The sequence below is a fragment of the Falco naumanni genome, chromosome 7, assembly GCF_017639655.2.
Source record: "Falco naumanni isolate bFalNau1 chromosome 7, bFalNau1.pat, whole genome shotgun sequence".
Taxonomy (NCBI): Eukaryota; Metazoa; Chordata; class Aves; order Falconiformes; family Falconidae; genus Falco; species Falco naumanni.
Window position 1 is genome coordinate 18,046,772 of NC_054060.1, and position 16,456 is coordinate 18,063,227.

General features: G+C 38.7%; 1 protein-coding gene across 1 annotated transcript in view; it reads right to left on the reverse strand.

The window, feature by feature from the left end:
- Positions 1 to 16,456, reverse strand: part of PRTG (protogenin) — an 87,465-nt gene that overhangs the window by 30,607 nt on the left and 40,402 nt on the right. Inside the window, 5 exon segments of the mRNA XM_040601518.1 lie at positions 8,450 to 8,638; positions 9,796 to 10,101; positions 11,153 to 11,317; positions 15,241 to 15,488; positions 16,241 to 16,400. Coding sequence (XP_040457452.1) covers positions 8,450 to 8,638; positions 9,796 to 10,101; positions 11,153 to 11,317; positions 15,241 to 15,488; positions 16,241 to 16,400 — 1,068 coding nt within the window.

The window sequence follows — 16,456 nt, forward strand, 5'->3', positions numbered from 1 at the left end:
CTTTAGAGAGTGAGGCTTAACTGGTCTTAGCACTCAGTTTTGTTTTTTGAAGTACAGTACGTTCAATCTTTATTCTGCACTTGGGTATCTCCTTCCCCTTCAAAGCGCCACTAGCTTGGGGAGTAAAAATGAATTAGTGCAAAAGTCAAGGCATGTTTAAATGAGGATGTCAGGCCTATTTTCCCAGATAAATGGGTTCAAACTGGAACAGTTTAGAGAGCGTGTTCAAGGAGTTACATAAAAATACATTAGGCAATCCTGCTGACACACAATCTACCTGTTTCTGAAAGATCTTAACTGTCCGAAAGCAAGAATGCATCTCTCTGACCCAAGATTAAGTGCTTACCATGTAAACAAATTAATACTTTTCCATGAGCTTTAGAGCCATTTCATGACTCTGCAGTTAATTCAAAGAAAACTTAGAGATTTCACATAGTAATTGTCATATGTAACATTTTAATCAACACCAAATCCAGTTATGCTGCTAACACAGATGTTAGCGATTTCAGTATTCCAGCGCCTACTGAAGTTGATTACTGGCTAAATCAGTAACCTGAGGCTTGATGATATAATTTAAAATTGACAAATGCATTAAACAATAATTACAGATTTCCTTTACAAATGAACTGTATGAAAATAACATTTACTTTCAGACACCAAAAACATGGGCAGAAGTAACTGTGATGTGGTTTAAAAAAAAAATATTGATAAATCCAATTTCTTTAATAGAGGCAAACTTAAATGCTGTCAGAACACATGACAAAGTGATTAATTTTTGTTCTTATAAAAAAAAAAAGTGAAAATATGTAATTATGATACCAATCTGCAACACTGCACAGTGCAAGAGAAATAACAGCAGAATGACACAGGAAGGCAGGCACTACATTTTTACAGATGGGCACTTGAACTGCATAATAAGCACGGAGCATTAGTGCTGAGTTAACTGGCCTCTCCTCAGAACCAGCTGATATTTATCTGGGATTCCCACTCAGTCCTGCATAAGAGGGCTTAAATAAAGCTGAACCAAAGACACACTTGTAACGGATGCCATGCCAATAAACTCCAACAAAGGGCCACACACTTAAAACACTAGTTTCAGTTTTGCTTGGTAAGAATTTGATTTTACAATCTGAGGGAATTAATTTTTCCTCTCAACAGAGCAGCATAGTGTTTTTCTTCCATAAGGGAGACATGAACAAAGCGGGTGCGTCCGCGGCTCAGTTTGGCTGGTCAACTTATGCCAGTGTATTTGGGCGGTGCAACCTCCTGCTATTCCCCACTCGCTCGTCCCGGTACACATCAAGCTGCACATGGACCAGCAAGTATAAAATCAGAAATGGTGCACAAGGCTGACGTTGGATTCCTTCCCTGCCTCTGCCAGCCAACGTAGTTCTTGCACAAGCAAGAACAGTAAACCTGACTCTAAAAGGAGCTCTCTGCTACAAACTACCTAGAGAAATTACTGCTCTGAATTACATCTGAAATTACATCTGAAACCAAACATGATGTGACAGTTTGTAAATTCCAACAACAAAACAGAACCAAAATCAGTTTGATCTCTATTTACACTTACAGCCTGTAAAATGCAATATGGTTCCTTATAAAAAAGAGGTAAAAGCTTATCAAAGCAGCACTTGCTTTGATATTTTGCAGGTAAAAAAAAAGTTACAGTGTAATAAAGCCCCCTCCCTTCTCTATTTTAATCAATAAGGGGTTTCTCCTCCTCCCTTTCTAAACCCTGAAAGGGAAAAAAACCCAAGATACGCAGATATGCCACGTCTGCATTCAGAAGACAGGCTCATTTACAGCGGTGACAGGTCTGCCTTTCATGAATATGAAGTAAGGAATGTGTATCTGTTTATTGACATGTATTAGAAGTGCACTATCATACCACAACGGGGCAAGAGCTTGGGTTTGGCAGTACAAATATACACAGACTGTCATGCCTGTGCAAAAGAAAGAGGTCACAGTTATCCGAGGAAGAGGTTGCTTTTAAACATGCCCAGTCTACTTCTAGGGCTTTTGGGTTTAGTACTGTGCAATACGACCAATTCCTCCTCCCCTCTCCCAGCAAATCCCTTATGTTTTAGCTGATAAGTAGTAGTAGCAAGCCTGTTACACACAATCAGGAGAATTGACAGATAAGAGGTTTAGTTTAAGGGTGTAATCAGCGTGAGTAAACATTAGACTGACCCAGCTGTAAACAGTGGAAATAAATGATAATATTTGTCCTGGTCACCTACTGAGCTATTAGACACTTTTCACTATGTAATCATGTAAATATAATGGCTGCAGTATATACAGCATACAGTGTGATCATCTGGTTTTCCAAGCAAGAAAACTGAGCTTTTAGTTGATCTTTATTAAGAGCTAAAATAATTTCTGTTTTGTTTTGGGTTTTTTCTTAAACAGAGCTGTAGTTTGTTCAAATCGACACTTCATTAACTGTGAATGTCTGATCTGATATAAAATACATCAAGCAGAAATAAAGTATATCTGTTATACTAGATTATATTTTATTGCATGCCATTTGAGAACAGTTAGCTATGAAATGAAAAAAAATTTGAATGTTGAGGGAGTAAGACCTGTGTTTCTTTCGCATCATTTAATGAAATTGTAGGAATGCCCGGCTCCTTGAATTTGTATGGGAATCCCAAACTAAGTTTCCATGGTAACTCATAACGAAAAAGCAGTACCAATTCCCACATACACGATTTTGGATATCCCAGAATTTTCAGATACATGTATGCGAGACTACATTTTGACACCAACAAAACCTAGGATAAAACTGAAATGACAGCCCTAGCTATCAGAAAGAACTACATTAACACATGTCATGCTCTTACAGTATTTCTTCTCTGTATTACAGCATTTGCAGTTCTTAATGAGAAAGATGTCATCAAAGCTGTCAAAGATGTCATTAATTTTTTAAAATTTACATTTTTCTAGCACATCTACTTACAATATGGTGCAAACGAAACCACTATGTCATATCTGACCATCACACCAACTGCTTTACAAAACTTTGTAAGTACTTTTACAGAATTATTAGAAGTGACACTTGGGAGACATGAATCAGGCAGTTTAATTGGAGAAATCCTTTGCAGTGACTCTTCTTACACACCTTTATTCAATTTCTATAGACTGCAGAATCACCTTGTCAGCTTTGCTGCCCTGGACTGAAGCTTAGCTATAATCACGGTTTTAACGTACTATAAATAGATCCAAGGGAAATTAAACAACTGAAGGCCAAGTCTCTAGGGGAATGCTAAGTGTAGTAGGTAGGTAGCTAATTCTTCACCACAAGTCCCCTTTTCAGAGGAGAGTGCCATGCAGGGTCACAAAATGTGTCTTTGTGTTATTTAGACTTTGACAAATTCTCCACTTGGAAAAAATTTGTCCAACTCAAGGAGGGCAGAGAATTTTTCCCTTATTTCTCCTCTCTACAACTGGAAAAAAGTAGGACACAGAAGAGCTTTCAGGCAGGGAAGTTTTTCTGATTAAGACCGAATTTTTTGGAGTAAATTGCACAAATGAGTCTGACAGAATCTCATTATTTTTCCAGAACTAGACTGAGGCAGGGGAAAATGCCACCAGGGAATGTAAACTGGAGTATCAGGAGTAGCAGCAAGGGGTTGCAATGCCCTTCACGGTAAAGAGCTTAGATGACTCCAGACAGCATAGAATCAGCCTCCCAGAGCGAGCTTGCAGTCTCTCCAAGCCTCAGGGGAACTACCAACCTATTTTATTTTATTTTATTTTATTAAAAAAAAAAAAAAAGTAGATCCACGCCATTTCATGGCCATCAATCACTTCCCTGCAGCCTGCAGGCACCCCAAGCCCCAGGGAGCCAGCAGTGCTCCTGGGGGCTCCAGCACCCAGCGCAGGATGCTCCACTCCTGGGGAGGGGCCTTGGCCAGGGAAAGGCCCAGGTATGTGGGCTCCCACACTCAAGGCCACGTTTTCCCCAAAGCTAACAGACCAGTTTTTCCATCCCCTAAGGTGTCTGCCTGAAAACGGTTATTTACTGCGATATCATCTTGTAGGCAACAGAAACAAAAGAGCACCGAAGAGGCCCCCATCTCTGCCACAAGCTGCTTGTCTCAGGGTTTCGTGTGCATTTAGTTATTAGCCTTGTCACCAAAGTGCAACTTTCTGGAATCCACACTGTAACTACCATCACTCAAGCTGGTACAGCTCCCAGACAGCGATATGCAAGAATGAGCTAGCAGAGTGAATTCTTGCTTTCCTCCCTCCCTCCAAGTGTAGAAGGCATTAACAGCACATGAACATGCTGCATTCCCCCATCACCAGTGGCACCTATTTAATTAATTACTACATGACACTAACTGAAAAATACAAAAAAAAGTTCAGAGGGAGACTTCTAGGCAGCTTGAAGAACAGTGTTCTTGCGTTACAGCATCAGAACTGATCTTGCTTTCTTGAGTTTGTTAACCAAGAATTTGATTTTATTCTCCCTAGATGTAGATTCCAGGATGAGATTCCTAGGAGTATGACAACCTAGTTATGAAGAGTTCCTGGCTCCAATAAACCAGGTAAGCTTAAAATGGGTTCTTCTGAGTCACTGCCCTTCTTGTACAGGCTCTACTTTCTTACCAGTCATATGGCTGCCAACGCAGTGAGCCGTGAGCCGAGGCAAACAGTCCACCTAGCACAGTACTGAGTACCAGCAACACTGAGGCAGAGATGCATATGCACATGCTTAAAATATTCCGAAAAAAATCATTTGAAGACATGTAAAGGGGAAGATGAGCTTCTCTGGACACTCCCTTTAACTTCCAAGCTTTGCCAATCCATCCCCTGTTGCACAGCGAGAAGGTTCCCAAACAAACACTTCCACCACCAGAACTCACTTCAGCTTCTGAACACATATATTCTGAAATATTACAGAAACAGAACCTGTACCGGCAGACTCATCAGGTCTCACAATGAAAGACTTTCTGTCAGAGAAAGCTTTCTAGAGCGGGAGGAAGCAAAGGAGGAATTAAAAATACAGGCAAAAATGCATGGTATGCACTCAAGGGTCTGCTCCTGTAGCAAATTCAAGTAATAATGGAATTTTACACTAGACTAGGAAATGGCCTGCTATTGAAAAATAAATGCCAGGACCTTTAACACAAACAAATGTCTATGTGAAACTGTGGATATTTATTTTGACAATGGCAGCCCTGACTCTGATCAGATCATTTAATTCTATTTACATGGTGACTAGCATGCTAAATAATCCAGTTTAAAAATACACAGAAGTAACTGCGCAGACCTACACTGGAGTAAGAGAGGTCAGTTCTCAAAAAAACAAGGTAGCAAGCAACAAGAGATTAAAACGTACATCATATATTCATATTGCTGTATTTAATGTTCCATCATGGTAACTTATTTTACACTAGCATTGCTGATTCTGCTCTACCTATCATACTTGTCCCTCCCTAAAGAGCCCTGTAGACACATGCAAATAATTTACAGTACTTACATCAATGCTATCAAAAATCAATGTAATCAACAGTGTTTATAATATCAATGCTAATGTACCCTTTGATTAGAGAATATTATGAATTCTGATTTTGTGATGCGCTTCAATTGCCAAGGAATAAGTAAACAATCTTCTTTAAATCCACATATTTTACACAATCGGCAGTTGTACCAACACCTGCAGGAAGTTCCATGAAGAGATGTATTGACAGGCTCCAAATGTCACTAGAAGTCTATCTGCAGTTTATTAACTTTGCAAGAGAACAGGGAACGGTAAAGCAGCCTTAGGTCATGACGAACTAAGGCACGAAGAGGCAGTGTTTGGAAGCCACATAACTCCGTGGCAACAGATAATGCATGAGAAACTACTCCATCTTTGCCACTGGGAAGCACCTAATACTATTACCATATTCTTCCAAATCAGGAAGAACCTTTTCTTTTGATCATATTATCCATCATATATGAAACCAAAAATCTTAACACACCACTTTCCCCTTCAGGTTTCTCACTTGCAGTATTCTACTAATTCCTGTAGCTCATAATGAAGACATTTATTTTAAAGAGGCTGTCAATAAATCAGTAGTTTAGTGTCCTCAGGAGAGGCAGATGGATGACAGAACATTAGTCCTCAAAGCCTCTGTCCAGTTCATGAAGATTCAGTTTACCGTAGTCGTGGAACTTACAGCAGCAGCTTGCCTTGTTTTATCTCAAATTCTACCAGGTAGGACCACTTCCTAATAAGTAATAGTTTAAATTTGAAATGCATAAATAAAATAACCTGGTCCAAATGATTTAGGTTGTTCAAAAGAAATAAAATTTAGGAAAAAAGAAAAAATGGAAATCAGTCCCTTCTTAATACATGGATGTTGATGAAGTCTTTGTGGGTTTATATACCGCATATAATTTCCTATGCTATATATATTTCTCCACAATATTCTCTGCTACATTCTCCACAAGTGCAGCTGCCACAGGCAAAAAAAGGTTGGCTGTATACAATTTTTGAAGAAATAATTTAGTGTACACAAGTATTCTAAACAGACAGCTTCTCAATGGGCAAAGACAGGCACTGTCACTATGAGAAGTCTGTGTGAACTTCCCAAGCTTCACCATATGTAATCATTTCAGCAGTGGAAAATCATGACCTAATCAAATTTCCCTTGCCAACTCAGTCTTTTGTAGCTGTAGCAATGAACACCTTTTTCTGTAAATGCCACAAAGCAAACCAAAATATGAAACCACCAAAGAAACTTACACAGGAAGACTTCCCGTATTTGATATATACCTCAAATAAATCAACACATCCCATTAAAAATATTTTTTTAAAAAAGGTGACTTCTACTGAAGTTATTTGAAAAAATACTCTTCAGTGGATCTAACCTACAGCAGCATAAATTACTTATATGTGAAAAATATAAATTATGGTGATCAAATCATATGGGATGTATCATGTTTTGGTCATCATATTTAGATACTTAGAATCATGGTAAGGAATAAACACTCAAGACATCACATACACCACGCCTGAATGGTTAACTCAAGCACATGAAATCTTCCATGCCCACACTTCTTGTAATTCAGTTAACTGTGACCATGTGAAAGCGGTAATTTCCCAAACTTAACTTTGCTTTTGTTTTCTCTTCTGTCCACACACTTACTGCAAAGAAAAACTAGTAAAACCACACAGAGACTATACATTCTAAGCTAATTCTGTAAAATAATATTTAATCTGAGGAGTATTAGTGTACTGAGAAAATCCATATGATGTGGATCACACAGTTAATAAGTTTGCATGTGTCTGAAATTACTGCTTTGTAACTGCATAATGAGAAGACAAAAAAAAAAAGCATTTATGTCCTAGGGCACACAGACACCACATCCTTTCAACCCACTGCTCTTTTGTCTCCCAGCTCTGTTAAACAGTCAGCTGCTGCCAGATGCTCTAGCTAGAAATGGTCACAGATGGTCAGTTGTCCAGTTAACAGACCAGAATGCTCTCCTCAAATCTCCCCTAAAATAGTATCTAAACTGTATACAGCAGATGAGAATATCTGAGCATGGTCAAGAGGCCATCTGACCTAGTTAAGCCTGCAGGTCAATTTTGATAATTTAGTCAAAATTAATTCTCCACACTACCCCTAAGTAAACTATCTCAACACACTTCAAACACTAAGTGTCAAGTCCTATATTACTTCTGCTGATTACATTATAGATCACATCTTTTTATGAAATAAATTCTCAGTTATATATGTAAACAGAAGCACCTTCTACCTAGGGATGATACCAACACGTCTGTGCTAATACACATAGCAAGAATTAGAGGAGGACACAGAGTCAGGTAATCAATGGAAAGAATACAATGGGACGCAGCAAGCTCTGCGCCCTAATCCTTGTGCTCAGTCCTGCAAATATTTGCCAGTGCTCCTTAAAAATACTAACAGGACAGTAACACACACAAGCACTACTTGCTAGTATGGTGAGCAAGCAGTGCTTGTTGTGCAGTATAGCTGTTACAAAGGCTACAAATAACAGAGAAATGGGCTAGAAATGCCAGAGAAATATCTTTGGTATTTTGTATTAATCTTCCACTATTACTAGATCAGGCATAAATACATAAAAACTGGGAAAAAAAAGTGTATTAAACTGAATATTAAAAAGACATGTAATTTACTATCAGTATTTACTAACTCTAAGTTCAGTATCTTGTGATAAATAGCTGGATGTCCTTCTTCCAACTTACACAAGATTTACAAGATCTGGTTATCTAAGTGTTGTGCAACAGATATTTTGGAAGAGGATTATTCCATCAGCAGCACAACTCCAGCTTGCAAAGCTTATGGCTGGGAAAACGGATGGCCAACCCTAATGTTGTTGCCTTACAGGTCTAATGATTTAAGCTGTCTAAGATGGCCTCTGACTTTTCTGTCTTCCAGAAGAGTTAAGAAATATTTTATATACTCACCTAAACCACTGACAGTATACTCAAGATCACTGGCATCCAGCAGAATTGGTCCATTCTCCTGCTGGCCTTCTTCTTTGTAATACAGCTTGTACCCTTGAATAGCTGCAGTGTCCTCAGAGTCCTGCTGCCACTGTACTGTAATGGTTGTACAGTTCATCGGCTCCAAACGCAGCTCAGGAGACTTTGGTGCTGGTTTTAGAGAAATGCATATAATACTCTTATATTCTAGAAACAACTGATGTTCATGCAAAAATTTGGGTGCCCATCAGTCCAAAGTTCACTCAAGAGTGATTCTAGCACACATGCATTACTCACGCAAAGCTAATCTAGCAACTTGATTTAGGATAAATCAGAATTTTTTAATTCTGCATCTTAATTAATTAACTAACGGTAGTGATTTTCAAAGAGAAACGAAAACACTTCAAAGATAGTTATAAAATTACCTGCTGTTCTAAAGTAAGCCAAAACAAATGTGATTAACAATAAAAGCACACTTCACCAAGTGCTAATAATTCACTATAGTAGTCAAAACTCAATAAAATCCCAAGTGGATGGATGTGGACTACAGCTAAGAAATGTAGTTACAAATTCAAACCTACATGTTATTCAAGCTATTCATGCGAAGTTGCATGCTCTTCTCCATTACATTACTAAATAATAATGTAATCCCAAGGCTGATTATAAGAACCTAAACGAGACTTCAAATACCAAGTCAACGGGCACATTCAAAGCACACATGCATTTTGTTTGTAATACAGACATACATGCATCAACTCAGATCCTTTAAGCGCCTGTACACACTGCTAATGTGTAATGTCCTAGTTTGCAGAAAGGTGTTTTACACTGAACAACAATAGGGTTTAGGGCTGTTAGACTATTTTTTAAATTAAAATTACATAGAACAGAAGAAAACTGTGTTACCATTGGAAAAGAGTCTACAAGCTAAAACATTTGAGCAGCTCACAAACACGAATTCAAGTTTCCTGCCACCATGTCAAATTATGTGAACATCAACATGTGGAAACAATCAAAGATTGACACCAAAACAACGTATCACCTTTTCCTTCTCCTGTCACATATAAGGTCTTTCATAAGACAGATTAGTTCCTCTTCAACTTTTGATCCTGAAACTATGTATTAACTGCATTTATTAAATGAATCAGAAGGTTTTACAGATTATGCACAGAATCATGGTTAGAACACTATTTTCTAGATCACCAGAGCAAGAACATGTAATGAGAAAACCTATTTCACATCCCTGCACCACCTGTCAGAAAAAATTGTCACCTTCAGATGAGGCCTGCAGTTGACCCCATCTCTAGGCTGCCGGCAACATTAAGAATTACCTTTCACACTCGTAGCTTTGGGAGTCCGGTGGGAAGTCCACAAAGAAGCTTCTCCCCAGCCAATCCTTGTTGCAGCAGTGATACGAACCAAGTACACACTGTCAGGCCTCAGACCTTCAAGGAGGTACTCATCTGAAGTCCCTGGAAGCTCCAAGACTTGAATTTTTGTCTCTGTGCTGAGGCGGAAAGACAGACGGTACAGGACCACCTGACCTCTCCTGTATTTGGCCGGAATTGGCAGCCAAGAGATGAGAATGTCTGTAGGGCTTCTGCTTGTCAAACTAATTTCAGGAGCTCTCAAGGGAACTAAAAAAGAAAAGACAAAGCTTTTGAGCTCAGGGAAAGAGAGACAGAAAATTCTCAGCTGGCAACTTAGCCTACAATGAGGTGTCAGTAACGTAAGAGCAAATAATCCAAGAAGTTTTATGGATTCTTGTTTATTTTCAGGATAACTTGACACTGCTTATACTTCTCACTTTCTGCATGCAGTATAGCCTTAGCAAGCTCCTTTCTGTAAGGCCCTCAACATTTTCTCCTCTTATTGCTGCCAGCAGCAATCAAAGGCAATCAGCACCTTAATGTTCCGACAGACTGACTGTCAAGGTTAGATGCAGCAGCTTAAACCCAGAGCCTAGACAGCAACCTGTACTGTTGAAGACCCAGTGCGTTTTTAATTCCACCAAGCATGTAATGAGGGTAGTAACTCCTGGCAAAGAGAAAGACAGACAACTGGACTGGCAATGTTCCACACTGCCAAAGCTTAACCCTGTCAGAATTTATTAATCAGTTCTAATGAACTATACTAAATAGTCTGTTGTTGCCATGACGTTCAGATTAGTTAAATCACTGCACAGAAATAAGTCAGTAGAGACTTTTATGAAATTCTATTCTACTAACAAGCACAAAGACAAAAAAAAAAAAAAGAAAAAACCCACACCAAACAAAAGCCTTTTTTTTTTATAGCCAATTTTCATTTCACATTTTCCTCCAAAATTTGCAGAAGATGCAATGGGTATGCAGTTTGATTCACGTTTCAGATGCCTGAGAGACAGTCATAAAGACTAAATTGTATACTACCATCAAATTCTCAACACTGAGGAAGTTCTTAAAAGATCTAGAATAGTTATTTACATGATTTAATGAAAAAAGACACCATGTAATATACAATGTTGCCCTGTCAGAATGTTATTTTATTCTCACTGCTCCCATTAGCAAGCTAGTGTTACATTGTGCGTATTCAGAAACCACACTGATGTCAATGGAAATTTGGGATCTTCAAGAGCTGTTAGCACCAGCTTGCACATTCCTGTTCAGTGCAAATAAAAATATTAATCTGCATCAGTGGAATTTGTCTTACCATCTTCAAGGGTGTGCTGAGTCACATGATCCGACATCTGACTGGCTCCCAGAGGCATATAAGCGACAATATAGAAGGTGTAGTTGCTGGCTGGTTCCAAGTCATCAATAATATAATGGGTTGTATCATTTCCAATGACCACTTGGTACTCTTCATTATTTAAACCTGGCATAAAACAATGGTTAGAGAAACGAAAACTCCTGACAATGCCTAAACATCACGACATCTTTGCTTTAAGATCTTACAAAGTTATTTCATGCTCTTCCCCAGCCTACCTCTATTTTTTCCACTCTACTAAGTGAAAGTTCTTTTATGCACAGAAGTAACTGTGTCTTGCTGTGGTGTAGATTGTGGTGTTCCAGGATTTTCCTGAATTAGGGATGCTGAATGTAATTCTAAACCCTATTTAGAATTAATCACAACAAACTGTGCCGAATGTACAGTAACACAACAGACAACCTCTAATAGCCTTATCATTCATACCGAGCTTCTAAATCTATTTGTTTAGAGTCAGGGAGGTTTTTTCAAAACCTATTTACAGAACCTTTCTATAGCAGACTGAGAGGAATGCGAGGGCTCCACTCCACCAAAAACAAAACAAACACCCCCCAAAAAAAAGAAACAAACAGAAAGAATTTATTCAGCAAAAGGATCTCATTTTAGCCCTGCAAATTCTATTACATTTGATTGACACGTTTTTTTCTTTAGTTTGGAGAAAGGCCAATAAGAACAGACGAGAATGAGCTTCAAAAATGCTCGGCTCCTTAGCGAGTTGTTAAAAAAAAAAAGGGGGGGGGGGAATTCTCAGCAATTCACATTAAAATACGCATAGCAATGCATGCAGCAGTCCTTGTCTTTGTTGGGCTTTATTCCTATAGAGGAAGGCTATAAAGTGGAATAAGCATGGTGAAAGCTGCTGTGTTAATGAACAATTCACACCAAGTGCATGTCAACTTAATCAAAACTCTGTAAGAGCCAGCTCCTCCTCTTCACAACTGATTTTATAAACAAAAAAGAAGGCAAATTCCACCATTAAGTTTTCCCACATTTATGAATTAACTTGATAGCATTTTAATTAGACAAGATTACGAGCATCTCACAACAGACTAGTTAATGGCTTGTTAATTAGGAATTGCAAGGCACGATTTCTGACCTGCTAAACAAGATCCTTGAGCTCAAATTAAAAGGACTTGTTCTCTCATTGAATGGATTGCTAGGCCTCATGCAGAGGCCCTAATGAAACAGCCATAATAGAGAACAAGGCTGGCCTTCCACCACAATCAGTGTTCCCTTTGTGCCTTTTCTAAATCACTAACAAGGAATTAACACACTCCAACATGCATGCTCATCAGACCCTTATTCTTCTTGCTACTATGACCCCGATTTGAATGTAAAATATTCTGCTTAAAGAAACAAAAAATCACAAAAAACCCACCTGTTAGTTTCTTCAACTAACTCGATTAAAACACTAACTTTTCTTTTTTCTTTTTTTTTTTTTTTTTTTTTTTTTTTAAGTAGGGAAGAGGACCTGAACCTGTTTTTACAGTGAAACATCAGAATACTCAAGTTGTGAAACTAAACAATGAGTGATAGTATCTTTTATATTCAAAGTACTAGCTACCACATTGTGAGGTCTACAGAAAAAATAACTTTACAAAACTGCATATGATTAGCGTATTATCCAGCTTTCCTTTCTGTTTAAGGTTTATGGAATCATTAGCACGACTTAGGAGACTTAGCAAGCACTGTTTTTCTTTAGGAATAAAATGTTCTTTACTCACATTGACAAATGTGGTTCCTAACTAAAACAAGAGGGCAATACATGAATGTAAATGTATTAAGTAAAAAGTTACACATGAGAAGCTTAAAGCAAGGAAGGTATACTTCTAGTTAAGTCAGATACATCAGAGATAATTTTTAATCTTCATTAGGGTCTGAAACAGTGTGTGAGGGCAGACTGGGGAAAGGCAGGTTGAAAGGAATAATGAAAGCAATAAACTCATACAAACTATTTACATTAATGCATAATTATCCAGAATTCTTACAGAGTAAATAAGGTGTTGACGTCAAAAGCCTATGTTAGCACCTCTACGTACCTGGAATAGTGTGAATGTCATCAAACGATTTTCCTTAATATTTACTTTTCTTTAAATATAGTTGCTTCTAAATTTACATTAGAGAGATGGCTGATGCGATACTTTCTACAAAGGCATTTTCTAGGTTTTTAATAATGCCTCTGACACATGGGACACATCCTCAGAAAGATTTACCAACTATCACCTAGAACACAATTATTTTTACCAAAGTGCAGTCCACTAGCTATTGAAGCTCAACATTTTTTCTACAAAATGAGACAAAAGTGGTTCTATGCCCTCATGCAGATCTTCATGTACTACCCAATCATGCTACCAAGGAAAAAACGCATGCAGATCACCTACACTTTGATTCCTACCACTGTAATTACTCAACACAGCCCTCCCCATTTTCCCTGCTGTGGATTTCTTTACTAATGCAAAAGGATGCACAACAGCATTATATTAAGCAAACATCACGAACCAGTCTAGAAAGATGAAAAAATGAGCATCTGAGAAAGCAATTTCAAGTAAATCAGAGTTTTTTGTTTGTTTGGAGTTTGTTTTGGTTTTAAACCAATCTCATTTCACAAGATAGAGCCTTTGGATAAGCAAGCAAACAAAGCAGGGATTGCAAAACAATTTTGCAGAAAACACATTTCAGAAGATACCTCCTTTCACTACTGTGCAAGAGTATTTCCTGCACAAATACACACTTCCCTAAGGACAGTTTTCCAGTTTTCTTTGAAGTAATCGGGTCTCTGCTCTCCACACTGGCACCGGACATACAATTACCCAGATAACTTATCTAGTGTGACTTTATTCATATTAGCTTTAAGAGGGGGTTGTGAGCACAATACCTCAGTGACTGAAAGTGTAGGGGGTAACTTCCCGCACCTTTTGTCCTCATTATCTTTTAAAACACTTTCCTTCCTTTCTTCAGACAAAATTCTCTTGTGTCCTGAAATATCCCATTTGCAAAAGCAAAAGCACTATTCCTGCATCAGTATTAGAGTAATTAAGCTGTCCTTCCTGTCCTCTGCCTCTGCTTAGCAGATGGCAGACTGGTATTCCACACAGAGCTGAGCATCTGCAGCCCTGTCCCTGAATAAACCACTTACTGAATAGAAATGGAAAACAAAATCACTCCTAGAAAACAGAGCCGCATCGCAACTTGGTTTAAGCCATGCAGCTAATAAATTTTCAAGTCGTTTGGCAATCACATCTCCTGCTTATGAAAAATGCCTGTTTTCCACCACCTTAAAGATCACATTAACAAAGCAATTACACAATACTAAGGGTTTTTTAAAGGTCTAGTTACTCATTTTTATTCCAACTATCCATTCCCTTTTATATAGGAATTTATGTATTGTTTCAGAGACAAGGATAAACCCATTCATGGCTATTTCAGCATATTTTAGAGTTTGAGTATACTTTTCTTATTACAGGAGATCAAGGAGTGAAAGAAAAACGGATTTTACCATTCAGCCAATATTTGTTCTAGAAGAAGATTGGCTTAATTACAATGAAGTATCAATTATTCTACTCCAAAATACGTGCAAGCCAGTAAAGTCACAACAATTTGGGGATCTGGACAAGAGTTGTCTCTGGTGAAAAGTTCAACTCTGTAAGCCTCCAGGATTCTGTTGTATGTCCGTCCTTCCCTGCGAAGCACACATGTGGAATTGAGCAGGCAGAAGCTACTGCTGAGGACAGGGGGAACCCAGACAGCAGTATGGAGGCCCCAGGTTTTAAAGTCCATTCCTAACTTCAAAATCTGCTCACTGGCACAATCAGACAAGGGTGTGTTGGAAGAACACTCAGTCCCACAAATGAGATGATGTGGCAAAAGCATTTTTCCCCAAGCATGCCTGTTGTTTACCACATGCATTTATATGCTGGTATGCTCCAATGCAGCCCTGGTTATGAACCATCCAAATTCAACAGTCTTTGCAAGGACATTCAAGTTCTTACCACATACAAGTACTTAAATAGTATTTAAATCAAACTGCTTACCTTCTGCTTTCATGTAATGCACAGAGTATGCAATCACTTTGTCTGAATTATACAGTGGCCTCTCCCACGCCAGCAGGATTGCCGAGCTTGACATCGTTTCAGCGTGGACATTGTAAGGTGCACTGGGTCTGTCTTCTGACATAACTACAGTAAGCCTGGCCCTGGAGAGAATAGAGCCCTGGCTATTCTCTGCCATGCACTGATAAATGGCATCGTCTTCAGGGATGATCTGGTTAATCACCAATTTACTGAATCCAAAAGGAAGAAAAAGGGGGAAAAAAGCTCACATCTTGGATAAACTTAGCTCTAATAATGCAACAACAGTGTTCAAAAAACATGTAGATATGGTGCTTGGAGGCATGGTTTAGTGGTGGACTTGGCAGTCCTGGGTTAACGGTTGGACTTGATGATCTTAAAGGTCTCTTCCAACCTAAATGATTCTATTATCATCCATGAGTTTAGCATAATCGCCGTACGTGCCACAAACTCTTCTATTAGAAGTGGATGTGCAGCTGTGAAACTTAGCAACTTGAAGCGTTCCTCAAAACCTGCCACGTTTATGTTTATGCCTGCAAAGCCAGGCACAGTGAAAACAAACCTGTAAATCTATTCCCCATCTGCAAAAAGCAGAGCCTTAGGGTTGTAATTCCTTAACCAACTCTTTATACGAGCTCCTCACTCCACAGAAGTAGTGAAATAGAACCTCAAACAACTAGCACAATCCTGGTCTCTGCTGCACTGCTGTAAATCTAGAGCAACTCTGTGGTGAAAGCCTTCAGTTCCCCCCCCAGGTAAGGCAGTGATCACAAAGGCTTTGCTGAGGATGTTAGGTATTGACTAATCTGCATTCCTTCTGCCAAGGAAACATCCAGAACCACATTTCATGTCAGATTTCGTGTTTACTTGAGTTCTGTCTTGCTTGGCTATTTTTAGTGACTGGAATTTCATCCTTTGGAAATACATGACTGGCACAGCTCTCATATAGCAACTGTAATCATACCTGTTGTACATTTTTATTCTACCATTGGAGTGTATTCTCCTTCCATTTTTTAACCACGAAATTTTGGGGGCCGGATTTCCTTCTGCCTGACAAGCAAAACGAGCAGTACCAGCTCTAGGCCTTGTTAAACTTTCCGGCCATTCCACAAATGAAGGTGGAGCTACAGAAAAATAACAAGGAGGGGGGGGGAGAGAAAAAAAAAAAATAAAAAACTAA